General features: G+C 36.3%; 1 protein-coding gene across 8 annotated transcripts in view; it reads left to right on the forward strand.

Moving 5' to 3' along the window:
- The window catches only part of FNDC3A (fibronectin type III domain containing 3A), a 191,063-nt gene that overhangs the window by 150,838 nt on the left and 26,682 nt on the right, over positions 1 to 13,543 (forward strand). For all 8 annotated transcript variants that reach the window (XR_014255896.1, XM_082434386.1, XM_082434391.1 and 5 more), the window contains 5 exons: positions 878 to 1,016; positions 2,712 to 2,765; positions 4,848 to 4,972; positions 5,347 to 5,521; positions 7,328 to 7,414. Coding sequence is in view for 7 of the 8 variants with exons in the window: in XM_082434386.1 (XP_082290512.1) it covers positions 878 to 1,016; positions 2,712 to 2,765; positions 4,848 to 4,972; positions 5,347 to 5,521; positions 7,328 to 7,414 (580 nt within the window). In the remaining variant the exon portion in view is untranslated. The remainder of the gene's footprint in view (positions 1 to 877; positions 1,017 to 2,711; positions 2,766 to 4,847; positions 4,973 to 5,346; positions 5,522 to 7,327; positions 7,415 to 13,543) is intronic.

Below are 13,543 nucleotides of genomic sequence, written 5' to 3' on the forward strand. Positions count from 1 at the left end.
AATCACCCTGTTTGTAGGACCTAGGGATTAGAATGAATATACAGATAATATGTATAATATAGCTGTAATATCTAATTCAGCACTGGAAAATTGTCCCAGCTTTTGAAACTTTTACGAAACAGAATCATAAATAATATTTGTACTTACATATTTTTACTTCATCATATTTTGTACAAGTTTGGGATATTAAAACTCTGAGAATTTCATAACATTTAATTAGGATAACTTAGATACTACTGTTTTGTTCTGCACAGTTCTTCTTTTATAATTTACCGAAATTATTTTACAGACTCTAGGGTCTCCCCAGCTGGGACTCAGGATAACGATTTAGTCAGTCACCTCTATTTTTAAAAAGAACACTTGTAATTGGGATTATTCCTATTAAACTGTTAAATTAAGTCTTCAATTACACATCCTATGGATAAACCCAAAGTATCATCCAACCTAATATTTTTCAAACTGTGGATTGCAACCATTATTGAATCATGAAATTAATTTTGTGGGTTATATTCAGAATTTTTTAAAGTTAAATATAATCAAATGGAATAGAAAGTATCAGTATATTACCCTAGTTAAGGATATTGTTTCAGGGTACTTGTACGTGCATGCGTTTGTGTGTGTAAATGCATATCTGAGAGACACAGTCACAGTTTAAAATGTATTCTTACTTCCGGCAGTCAGAAAAATATGAAAGCCCCTGGCCTATTCTATTTTTCTTTTTTTTAAGGGTCACCCTTTATTTCTGATATGCGTATTTTCTCAATAGAACATTCAGAGGGCATCTTACTGACTTGCCTGTACTTAAAGGTGATGCTATAGAATGGTAGGATACAGTGATTCTACCTGCAGGTTAAAACAATTTATTTTATCACCTTAGAGTCCAGGCAGAATACAATTCTATAAAGGGAACTCCTTCCGAAGCTGAAACCTTTACCACCTTGAGCTGTGAACCTGACATACCTAATCCACCAAGGATAGCCAATCGGACCAAAAATTCACTCACTTTGCAATGGAAGGTAAGAATATTCTCTAGGGTATTTCCAACTGGACATTTGTTTTCCTTTTTTTTCTTCTGTAGTATTAAACTTCATTTTTTTTTGGAGACAAAAAGAGGTTTAAGCTAACTTGCTCTTGCTCTTCAGGTGTATTAAATAGGCATTTGTTCCTTATATCCTAAAATAACACTCTTATCAGTTTTTCTTACTATAATGTAAGTATAGCAGAAAAGATTGATTTATAATTAGCAGCCCTTATACTGAATTTGTGATGACACTGCAGTAAGTAATTCTCAGGCTCATTACTACTTTCTATAATACTCTGTAATGACACCTTTATATCCTGAATTTTATCCTAAAATGAGATTCATAATAACTTAACTAGACTCATAGTTTTTAAAATATTAATATGCCTTAAAGGAGGAATAAAATTATTTTTAGTAGAATAATGTATTTTTTAATATATAAATATTTGTGCCCAGCTACACAAGAAGATGCAATGAAATGGAAAGACACTAGATAGAATTGGTAATTCACACACCACAGACATCACTGTCATTGGTGACATGATTTTCTGAAATGATACCTAGGTCTTGGTAAATTTCTGAATAAAATTAAGTACAATCTTTCTCAAGTTGCACAGTAGTTGCATTTGGGGGAATACAGTAACTGTTAAAACTATACCACAAATACCTTGTAAAATGGAATTAGGTTCTAGGCAGTGATAATTATAAACAGATATTTCACCTGTATGGATGTCCAGGAGCACATTCAAAAGTCCTAGAGGAAAAGAACAATTCTTCATTGTACTGAAATGAAAGTGAAATTCTTTAGTTTTAGAGTGATTAAATACTGGGGGGAAAATGACCAAAAAAGCTGAAATTTTCACCACTGAAAATTAACAGATTGGTGAATTAGCAGTCTTAGGCAGTTGACACGTGGAGTCTAGAAGCAGAGATCCAGCTTTCACTTTTTAGTGTATTACACAATATCACTTTCAGATTGTAAGTTGAGTTTTAATGAAAATGACAGGATCTATCCCAGGAGCTTAAAGCTGATAAAACCTTCTGATAAAAGGCAAAGTTTTTTTTTTTTTTTTTTTTTTAAAGGATTATAGGGCTTCCCTGGTGGCTCAGTGGTTAAGAATCCGCCTGCCAATGCAGGGGACACGGGTTCGAGCCCTGGTCTGGGAAGATCCCACATGCCGCGGAGCAACTAAGCCCATGCACCACAACTACTGAGCCTGTGCTCTAGAGCTCGCAAGCCGCAGCTACTGAAGCCTGCACGCCTAGAGCCTGTGCTCTGCAACAAGAGAAGCCACCGCAATGAGAAGCCCATGCACCGCAACAAATAGTAGCCCCCGCTCGCCGCAACTAGAGAAAGCCCACACACAGCAACAAAGACCCAATGCAGCCAAAAATAATAAATTTTTTTAAAAAGGGATTATAAAAGTTAAGAGATCTTGATAAAAGAGATTGTTCAGTGTTCATAAAAATTTGAGTAGCCTCTTGATTTGTTTTCTTGAAGTTAAAAGGATTATAGGATATGCATGCATTTCTGTATTCTCTGTGCGAATTTTTCCAGGGCTAAATCCCAGAGAACATCTGCAACACACAATAGATGCCTTAGATTGGATCATCACAATATCTTTTATAAAAGATAAAGATTTTTTACTAATTTGTACTCATTTTGTTTGTTTTTTGGTGTTTGTTTTAGGCACCTAGTGACAATGGTTCTAAAATCCAAAGTTTTATTTTAGAATGGGATGAGGTAAGTACATTTAAACTTTTTAAATTAGGCTAAAATGTATGCATATCCTCAGGCAGAAATACCTTTTTGTTTATGGTGTATGAGTCAGTTGATGGTGTTCTTAGAAACCTTTACTGACCAGACTTCCCAGTGTTCTAGTTGTTTTCAACTAAACCACCATCAAAGCTATTACTTGGTTAATTAACTTGATGGAATATTTTCTTTCACATCAGCCTTAAAGGCAAGCATGTTCATTTACTGTGACTGCTTTAACAAATTACCACAAACTAGGTGGCTTAAAACAACACTTTTATTCTCTCATAATTCTCGAAACCAGAAATCCAAAATGGCTTTCACTGGGCCAAAATCAACGTGTCACCACAGCCGTGCTTACTCCAGGGACTCTAGAGCAGAACCCATTTCCTTGCCTTTTCCAGCTCTGGAGGCTGTCCTCATTACTTGGTTCATGGCCACATCAGATTGCCCTTTCTCCCCCTGCTGCCATTATCACATGGCCTTCTTCCTCTTCTGTCTTCAAGTCCTTCTCTGCTTCCCTCTTAAAAAGGACACTTGTAATTCCATTTAGGACCCACCCAGATAATCCAGGATAGTCTCTCCACATCTCAAGAGCCTTACCCTAACCACATTTGTACAGTCCCTGCTACCATATAAGGTAACATTCACAGGTTCCAGGGATTAGGATCTGGATATCTTTGGAGGCTGTTATTCAACCTACCACAGCAAGCATACTGGGCTTTATTGTTTAGTACTTTGTTTTACTGTCATTTATATATATCATGTTCTCTTTTGCCCTGCTGCTTCACTGCAGCTAAGAGGAGGGGCCAGAGGGAGTAGAAGAAATTCCACTGCTAATTTGGGAATTCAGCAGTATGTTAAAAGAGTAACGAGGCGCAACCCAAGTAAGTTTTATTCCAGAAGGTCTAAGAGAATTCAGAATTAGGAAGTCTACTGCTGTATCATAGTAATTGAGAAGAAAAACCGTATCATCTTAATAAATTATGACAGATGTTTGATAAAATTTATCACCTATCTCATTTAAAACTCAAAACAAATTAGGAATAGAAAGGTAATTCCTTATTTGGTAGTTTTGTATTAAGTGCAGTACTATCACTAAACAATAAAAGTGCTTCTAGCAAAGCAAAAACAAGTCAAAGTTGCCAGTTTTCCCCACCTTTATTTGACATTATTCAGGAAGTTATAGCTAATACAGTATGATTTGGAATCAAAACGAGGTAGAGCTATGGTGGCTGGGCTGGGGGAGCAAAATTATCATTTTTTAGAGATGACATGATTTTCTATTTAGATAACTTGATAGAATCAACTATAAACACTATTAAAACTAACATTAGAGTTCAATAAAGCAACCAGATTCAGACTAAAGGTTTTCTTTGAAGCAGAGGTCACCCTAACGGCCCTTTACCTCTACCACACAATAACAAGAAATGGGTAGAAAATAAAAAATTTGTTGATTTTATGTAGCATCTTAAATTTCTAAAACTCTTCAGTTGTCCTGAACTGCAGACTTTTCTCTCTCCCATCTTAATGCCTGTAATGGGATTTTTCTGTTTATACTCTTTCAGTGTTAAATCTAAGCAGTAGTAGTGCCAGAATCTTTAAGGAAGTTCAGCAGCTATCTAGGTGGTTTGGGGATGGGTAGGGACCTTTTCTTGAAACTGTTTGCATAGAACTTTTCATAGGTTGAGGAAAGCTGCCAGTTATGCATATCAAAGATCAACCTGTTTCCACCGCTACCAGTCCCTCCATAGAGACTGTGGGATCCATACCCGGAAAGGGTTGCTTTCACTAAAAGCCAGAGGTTAAGCATCAGCTATAAAACAGGGTGCTTAGTTCAAGAAGCTATACAGAGATGCCTGCTCTTCAGTTTTTGAATTCTGTGTTAATGAACAGTGAGTATCATATAAAAGATGTGTTATCTTAGACTTCTCTTGAGATTCATGACATGCATGTAACAAAGATGACTTTTAATGTACACTAGCTAATATGTTACTATCAATTAGGAATTAATGTGGATTTCTCTCTTTACAGTAATGTACAATGAATTATAATAACTGTTTCTTTTAGGGAAAAGGAAATGGAGAATTTTGTCAGTGTTACACGGGCTTACAAAAGCAATTTAAAATTACTAAACTGTCACCAGCAATGGGTTGTAAATTTAGACTATCAGCCAAAAATGACTATGGTCCAAGGTAAGATACATTTTAATGTAGATATTTTAGACTATTCATTTGTGTAAATTATTCACAGTCCAAATTATCCACTAAAAATTCTGCCTTAGTTATTATCACTTCGTTGATTTAGTTAAGATGTGTTACTAACCTAGCAAAACTAAAAGAGAATTTGTTAATTACATAAACTGCAGTTTTAAAAGAATACTAATTCACTTTTAGGTATCTGACCTGGTTACCATAAAGATATTACCAAATCCAAGATATATTATTGGATTATAATTAGTTATCAAAATTATCATTTGCCCCCAAAATGTCACTTATCAAAAATGAGTTCTTTGGCTATAAAAAATAACTTTTTTTCATTCCTTTTTAAAAACCATTTGCTTCAACAGTGGTTTTAGTGAAGAAGTCTTATATTACACCTCAGGCTGTGCCCCTTCTATGCCAGCAAGTCCTATATTAATTAAAGCTGGGGTTACTTGGTTATCCTTACAATGGAGTAAACCCTCAGGAACACCATCAGATGAAGGAATTTCTTATATTTTAGAGATGGAGGAAGAAACTTCAGTAAGTATGTATTTTAAATATGGTATTTAAAACATTTCAGTGTGACATTAATCCTGATACAGTAAATATTGCCACAATAGTTAGATCCTTTCCCAAATGCTTTGAAACCTCAGTTCGTTACTGTTTGGGAGGGACTGGAAGTGAGGGACAACTCAGCCTTTTGTTTTCTTGATGTGTTGGGGGGGGTTTGGTTTTTATGTGTGTTTGGATACATTTTATGCCTGGGAACAACACAGACTACATTTTAAGTATATATGTTTTGGGGAAAATAAAGAGAGGGAAGGATCACCACAGCCTTAGACTAAGCAACTCTAAAAGATAAGAAAAGAGAATGTTTCCCTTCTCCAGCTGTGTTCATGCATTGCTTCTCGAAGTGCCACAGAAACTTTGAAGAGCCTCACATGAGACTATATAGTGCAGCCTGAATCTAGTTATCAATGTCTCATCTCCTGTGAGCTAGAACTGAGCTAAACAAGAGTTAGGCTGTCTTCTCCTAGTTATATATAGTTCCATAGCTTTTCAGAGTTACTCTGAAGCAATATGAGTCAAAAATAGCTTGGTCCATAGACAACTAATGAGAACATACTGTATAGCACAGGGAACTGTATTTAATGCACTGTAGTGACCTAAATGGGAAGGAAATCCAAAAAAGAGGGGTTATATGTATATGTATAGCTGATTCATTTTGCTGTACAGTAGAAACTAACACAACGTTGTATAGCAACTATATGCCAATAAAAATTAATTTAAAAAAAAATAGCTTGGTCCATTCTCGGTGTATACCCAGAAGAATTGAAAATACATGTTTGTACAAAACTTTGTACACCAATGTTCACAGCAGCATTAATCATAATAGCCAAAAAGTGGGACTAACCAAAATGTCCATCAGCTGATGAATGGATAAACAAAGTGTAATATATCTGTGCAGTAGAATATCATTCAGCCACATAAGGGAATGGAGTACTGACATATGCCACAACATGAATGAGCCTTGAAAACATTATGCTAAATAAAGAACCCAGTCACAGAAAACTGCATGTTGTGTGATTCCATTTCTATGGGTATAGGCAAATCCATAGAGATAGAAATATATTGGTGTATAATAGAGATAGAAAGTATATTGGTGTATAAGAAAAGAGAGAAAGTGACTGCTAACCAGAAAGTAAAGTACAGGTTTTATTCTGGAACTAGGAATTAAACAATGGTTTCACAAGTTTGTGACTATACTATAAACCATTGAACTTTATACTTTAAAAATGGGAATTTTATGGTTTGGGAATTATATCTCAGTCTTTTTAATTTTTAAAAATAACATTGGGAAAGTAGTGAAGCATTGTCCCTGGGGCTATAAATAATGCCAAACCTAAGTGACATCACAACCTGCCAGCACAACCAACTATTCATCTATTCACCTAAACACAGTTATGTGTTCAGGGAAAGTTAAATAGTTATGGTTTTGTTTAGCTCTTGCAACATCTGTCTGGGAAATTCCTGTTAGTTCTAGGGATAAGCTTACTGATCGTGATGTTACCATTGTCTCTCATTTTCCCTCAATACAAAGATCTTCTCTTGGCTGCTGTATTTACTGAGAATAAGTGGTCTTCTCCATCCTCCTACAAATGTTCAGTAGCATTTCTGGATCTGTCTACTCAAGATAGAAGCATCAAGGTGAAGATTACCCTCAACCAAACATTAATCACATTGCACGTAACAGAAGATGAAGAGGACCTGAATCTTTTCACATATTCCTTATTCCCCATATTTCTGCTGTTAGACCTCTAATGAAGACTTATTTTCCCTTTCCAGGGATATGGTTTTAAACCTAAATATGATGGAGAAGACCTTGCTTACACAGTGAAAAATCTCAGACGTAGTACAAAGTATAAATTTAAGGTAAGCTTTGAAAGCCCTTGAAAGATCTGTTTGTTGTTCTTATTGTTCCTGTTTTAAAGGCAGGTACATGCCTCATTCCTGTGGTTTTAAATCTTAAATATTTTGGCCTTTTCTAATGAGCTTTATTGTTTTGCTTTCTTACTATATAATAATGCTTCTCAAATTTTATGTATTTAAATTCAAAAGTCTTAATGTTTTACAGGAGTCTTATTTGCAAAATGTGAACAAAACATCTTTTAAAATGTGGATGTCATTGGACATAGTCAGAATATGCTTTTTTGGCAGGTGTATCAGAAAAAAGTAATGATATTTTAATGCTCTATCTAGTGGTGCACAGTTTCAGTTGTCCAGTCACTAGTAGTTACTTGAGGAAGGTGATATCTACCATGTTTCTTCACTGTAAAGTTGTTCTTTTTCCCTTTGTGATAAGTATTTTGTAAATACTCTGTAGACATCTTGTTCCTCATCAAAGTTTCACCCACTAGTTTTAACACCCATTGATAAATCTTGCCTGAATCAATTATTCAGTAATCATGATTAATGGTTGCCAAGTGGTGATTTTTTTAAATTTTATCATTCCTTCTACATTTATTAATTGGCATTATACTATAAGGAAAAGCTTTCTTTTCTCATTTATTTATATCAGTATGAACTCATGGATTCCTGTTTACCGAGTGGGTTATATTTTGTTGCTATGGCTATCAGTTATGAGGTTCAAATTGTCTTAGATTTGGGAGCCCTTCCTTGTCAGGCTGACTTCTGAATTTTTTTGACATGTCCCCCCCCCCATCATTCTTTGAGCCCACTCTTTCTGGCACATGATATTTCATTCTCATCTTGTACTTTCTCTTCGTCAACCTTGATATTGGCCATTTCTCAAAGCACCTGGGTCCTTTGAGTGGACAATGGTATTTAGAAGTCAAGATCTGGGTAGTAAGTATACTTAATGCTGTAAGGGTATTGCTACTCCTGGGCATCCTCTCAGTGGACAAGGCTAAGAACTAGATGTATGTATGTATGTCTTGTGTGTGTGTATACACACACACATACACACAATTTACATGCACAAACACATTTATATTCTTATTTCTAGGATATCTATTTTTAAAAATCATGAGTTTGCACCAAAAACCTCCATTTAATCTAGTGCCATAGGTTAATTCTAATTTTCTCCCTTTACTTATTTCTAACTCCCATCATCATCAGTGAGAAACTTTGCCCCACATATGTTCACAATATTTACTTATTGGATGAAACTCCTCCTCTTTCCTTTATATCCTTCCCTAGAGTCCTATTCAGGGTGCTCGAGTTTCTACTAGGCAGATGCTGCTGCTTCCACCCAACCTACCTCATGTCATTCTTGCTTGCTTGAGGCCTGGAGACTCTACATATCATTCTTGCTCACTTGAAGCAGTAGCAAGCTTTGAAAATTCTCCTATGGAGACTCCTGAAAATTCTGTATCTTTCCTAGTATTTCATCCATTCTAGCATATATTTTAGCTCTGACTTGGTTGGTGATATGCATTGCTATTTCTTGGCAGACAGTGCTTGAATTAGCTAATATACCAGTTAATATAAGCCAGCCTACATTTTTATGCAGAGGTTTTCCCCAAAATGTAACAGGATGCTTATTAGTTGATAAATTCAACATTTGAATTTTCCTACCATTGCTTGTTTAAACAACTTATTTCAAATAAATGATAAAAGCCATCGTAAATTGTTTTCACTATTAAAAAGCAAAAGATAAATTTTATTACTCCTTGAGAACCTAAGAAAATTTTAATGATAATGGGAAATTTGATGATGCAGTTCATAATGATTATATTTGTCATGCTTTATTTTGTATATTATCTTCCTTTTTAAAACTTCTGATAACACTGGGTCATTTTAATTTTAAAATACAGTTATTATTATTGACAAGATTTATAAAATACCTAAGAAGTATGTACTTTTATTCCAGTTTTCCTCTTATGGTGTTGGATTGCATTTTTACTTTAGTAATGATTATCATACCATCAGATCTTTAAAAGAGAAGTTGTTAATGTCTTTATAATCTGGTAAATTTATTTTAAAATTCTGGGGGTAAGGCCTAGCAATCTGTATTTTAGCAGGCTCTTCAGGTGATTCTGATGCTTGTGAAAATTTGAGAACCACTGATCTAGAGGAGGGAAAAAAATATTAGGAAATAGAAAATGGTGACTGTATGAAGTTTTCTAGAAGCTCAAACATTTATTTTGAATCTGCCATGAACTGGGTGCCAGCTGAGGTGGGGTTGAATCATTAAATCCTACTTCTATGTCTGAGTCTTCCTTTCTAGCTTGACATTTGCAGTCTCCTCTTTCAAGCAAACATATCAAAGTAAAATCTTAACACTCTAAAAGAAATCATAGAATACTAAGCAAAAGCAATAAAAATGTTATAATGCAGGAAGTAGTGACTAAATAGTATATTATTGTTTGTAAAGAAACAATAAGGGGGCTTCCCTGGTGGCGCGGTGGTTGAGAGTCTGCCTGCTAATGCAGGGGACGCGGGTTCGAGCCCTGGTCTGGGAGGGTCCCACGTGCCGCGGAGCGACTGGGCCCGTGGGCCACAGATGCTGAGCCTGCGCGTCTGGGGCCTGTGCTCCGCAACAGGAGAGGCCGCGATAGTGAGAGGCCCGCGCACCGCGATGAAGAGAGGCCCCCGCTTGCCGCGACTAGAGAAAGCCCTCGCACAGGAACGAAGACCCAACACAGCCATAAAAAAATAAATTAATTAATTAATTTAAAAAAAAAAAAAAGAAACAATAAGGATACGATTAACATAAAATTCAAATTTGAGCAAGTTTACCAAATGCCAGAGTTCTAGGTTGTACAGTAAGGACAATCCTAGGACACTCAAAATACTAAAACAAAATTAGAACAATGAAAAAATTTAAAGGACAAAAGAAAAATGAAAATAAAACTTTAAAGCATAAGAGAGCAATCAGAATTCTTAAAATCATTTAAAATTCAGAGTGATAAACAAGTGAACAATGCTAATTCCATCCAGTGGTTCAATTGGAAGCTGTGCTAGGACCTAGTGTCCAGATTTTAAAGAAAGAATTAAAACCTTCAGAGACTAGTGGCCAGTCCCTATGACTCTGGGCCACTAGAAAACTAATGCCTTATTTCCTGAAGTTCCTGAAAAATATGTTTTCAAGTAGCAAGGCTTCTAAAAGTCAAGGTCTGAGTACCTTGAGCTGAGAACCCTTAGATACCTTTACTTCAGCTTATTACTTGTTTTTGAGGCCTTCTCACAGGTGAAGAGAAATCAAAACAGTATCTGGGTCCATCAATTTCACTTATCTTCCATCATTGAAATTTGCTCATACATCAGCATTTATGACAGTACAGAGTCATGTTCCCTCTTCTTTCTCATCTTGTCTGTTGTCATTTTATGATGTCTCCCTTTCTCCTCTGCCCTTATCTAAGTGTGCCCAAGTTTAGTCCTTAGTTCTACTTGGAATATCCCTTTCTGCCTTGGAAATATCATCTCTTTGCCTTATGCCAGCTGTCATTTCTGTCCTAAAGAGTACTAAATCTCCAAACCTGTTCTGTATCACTTTCAAGCTAATTGCTCACCTTCTAATCCAAGTTATATTTTATACCTAGATTAATCTGTCTGAAACACAGCTTTCCCTCCAAAATACAATTTCCTTAATTTGTTATAAGGTTCTTTATATTCCAACCCATTCAGTTTTTTAACTGCACTGCCTTTCACTTCTTACTTGAACTGGCTCCCTCACCACACTGAATACTCATCCTTCCCTGAGCAGAGCTCACTGTTTATTATTCCCTTCTGCTCCTGTACTCACGTCTTTCTATTCTCTCTTACCCAGTCTTCCCCTTTTCACTGCTGTTGTCTGTGAAAACCCCGTTATCACTTTCATTTGCTTTTTCAAAGCCTTACTGGACCATTTTAGGCCATAGTAATCTTTCTTCTGTTGCCTAATTGTTTTGATATGCATATTGCCTGTCTGCTTAGAATCTGCACAAAGATTCTAAGCTCTTTGAAGGTAAAAAGTGCACCACAGCTAGAGTTATTAGCACAGTGCTCCCTCTGTGGTGGACACTAAATGAATGCTTTGATTATTTGTAAAATTTGGGGGAAAATATGGTTTTATACCTTACTGGCTAACTGGAGTAAAAGGCAGTGCTGACATATGTAGCTTTAAAAACATAATTAGTGGATCTTATGGTTTTTATGGAGTCTGCTTTTACTTTAAAAGCTTCCTCAGACTTCCCTGGTGGTCCAGTGGTTAAGATTCTGCCTTCCAACGTGAGGGGCGCGGGTTCGATCCCTGGTCAGGGAACTAAGATCCTGCATGTGGCACGGTGCAGCCAAAGATTTTAAGTATATAATAAAAATTATATAAAGTATATAATAAAGTATATAAATAAAAATTAAAAAATAAAAGCTTCCTTTGGAGGGGCCACTGTAGGGGTAGGGGATTAAGAGGTACAAACTACTAGGTATAAAAAAATAAGTATAAAGACATACTGTACAACACTGCCATATTTAAAATGGATAACCAACAAGGACCTACTGTATAGCACAGGGAACTCTGCTCAATGTTATGTGGCAGCCTGGATAGGAGGGGAGTTTGGGGGAGAATGGTTACATGTATATATATATATATATATATATATATGGCTGAGGTGTTTTGCTGTGCACCTGAAACTATCACAACATTGTTAATCGGCTAAACTCCAATATAAAATAAAAAGTTAAAAAAAAAAAGACATTGGGACTTCCCTGGTGGTGCAGCGGTTAAGAATCCGCCTGCCAGTGCAGGGGACACGGGTTCGAGCCCTGGTCCAGGAAGATCCCACATGCCGCAGAGCAACTAAGCCTGTGCGCCACAACTACTGGGCCTGTGCTCTGTAGCCTGCGAGCCACAGCTGCTGAGCCCATGTGCCACAACTACTGAAGCCTGCACGCCTAGAGCCTGTGCTCCACAACAAAGAAAAGCCACTGCAATGAGAAGCCCACGCACCGCAAGGAAGAGTAGCCCCCATTCGCTACAACTAGAGAAAGCCCGTGTGCAGCAACAAAGACCCAACACAGCCATAAATAAATAAATAAATAAATGTTTCTTTTTTTTAAAAGACATTGTACAATACACGGAATATAGAAAATATTTTATAATAACTATAAATGGAGTATAACCTTAAAAAATTGTGAATCACTGTATTGTACACCCTGTAACTTATATTGTACATCAACTATACTTCAGTTTTTTAAAAAAATCTTCCTCTAGTTGTGAGGTTTAAGTAAACACTGTGTACTGTGTTGAAAGTGTTTTGACCCCCTTTGTAGTCTAATTTGTAAAGCAGCAGAGTGAGAAAACATCCTGAAATTCTATCTGAATATGTGGGAGGACTGATGAGGAAGCCTGAGCAAAACTGAACAATTGGACTAAATTTTACTGAGTTCTCATGGGTTGCATGAGTTATTTGGGGTAATAGATTTATTTAGATCCTCGTCTGTAGTGTCATGTCATAGTGGTCCCCACCTATGGCTCATTCATTCAGCCAATAATTATTGAGCATCTGCTCTATGATAAGCACTCTTCTAAACAATAAGAATTCAATAGCGATCAAAACAGCTAATATCCTAGTGGAAGGAATAGATGACAAACAAGCAAACAAATATTAGATAGTGATAAGTGCTGTGCAAGTTAACTAAAATAGGGTGAGTTGACAGAATGACTGGGTAGTCGAGGAAGTCTTTTTGGAAATGGCATTTAAACAGATCTGAATAACAAGAAGGAGGTGGCATGTCAAGGTCAAAAAGAACATTCCAGGCAAAGGAAATAACTGCTAACGTAAAAGACCCGAACCTTTCGAGTAGAGGTAGTCAGGGGTGGAATCACATAGGGCTTTGTAGATAAGAATTTAGATTTTATTCTGGTAAAATGAGAAGCCATGAAGCTGAGAAGTGATAAAGTCCCTCTGGCTGCCATGTAGAGAATAGATGAGGTTAAGGAAAGGAATGAAAGCTGAGAAACTAATTAGTTAGTATGTTACAGTCATTCAGCAAACATAAAATAAAGGAGGCTTTAACTAAGGTTCTGGTAGGTATAGAAAACAGAGAAGTGGAGGTAGA

The sequence above is a fragment of the Balaenoptera physalus genome, assembly GCF_965194825.1.
Source record: "Balaenoptera physalus genome assembly, chromosome: 18".
NCBI lineage: Eukaryota > Metazoa > Chordata > Mammalia > Artiodactyla > Balaenopteridae > Balaenoptera > Balaenoptera physalus.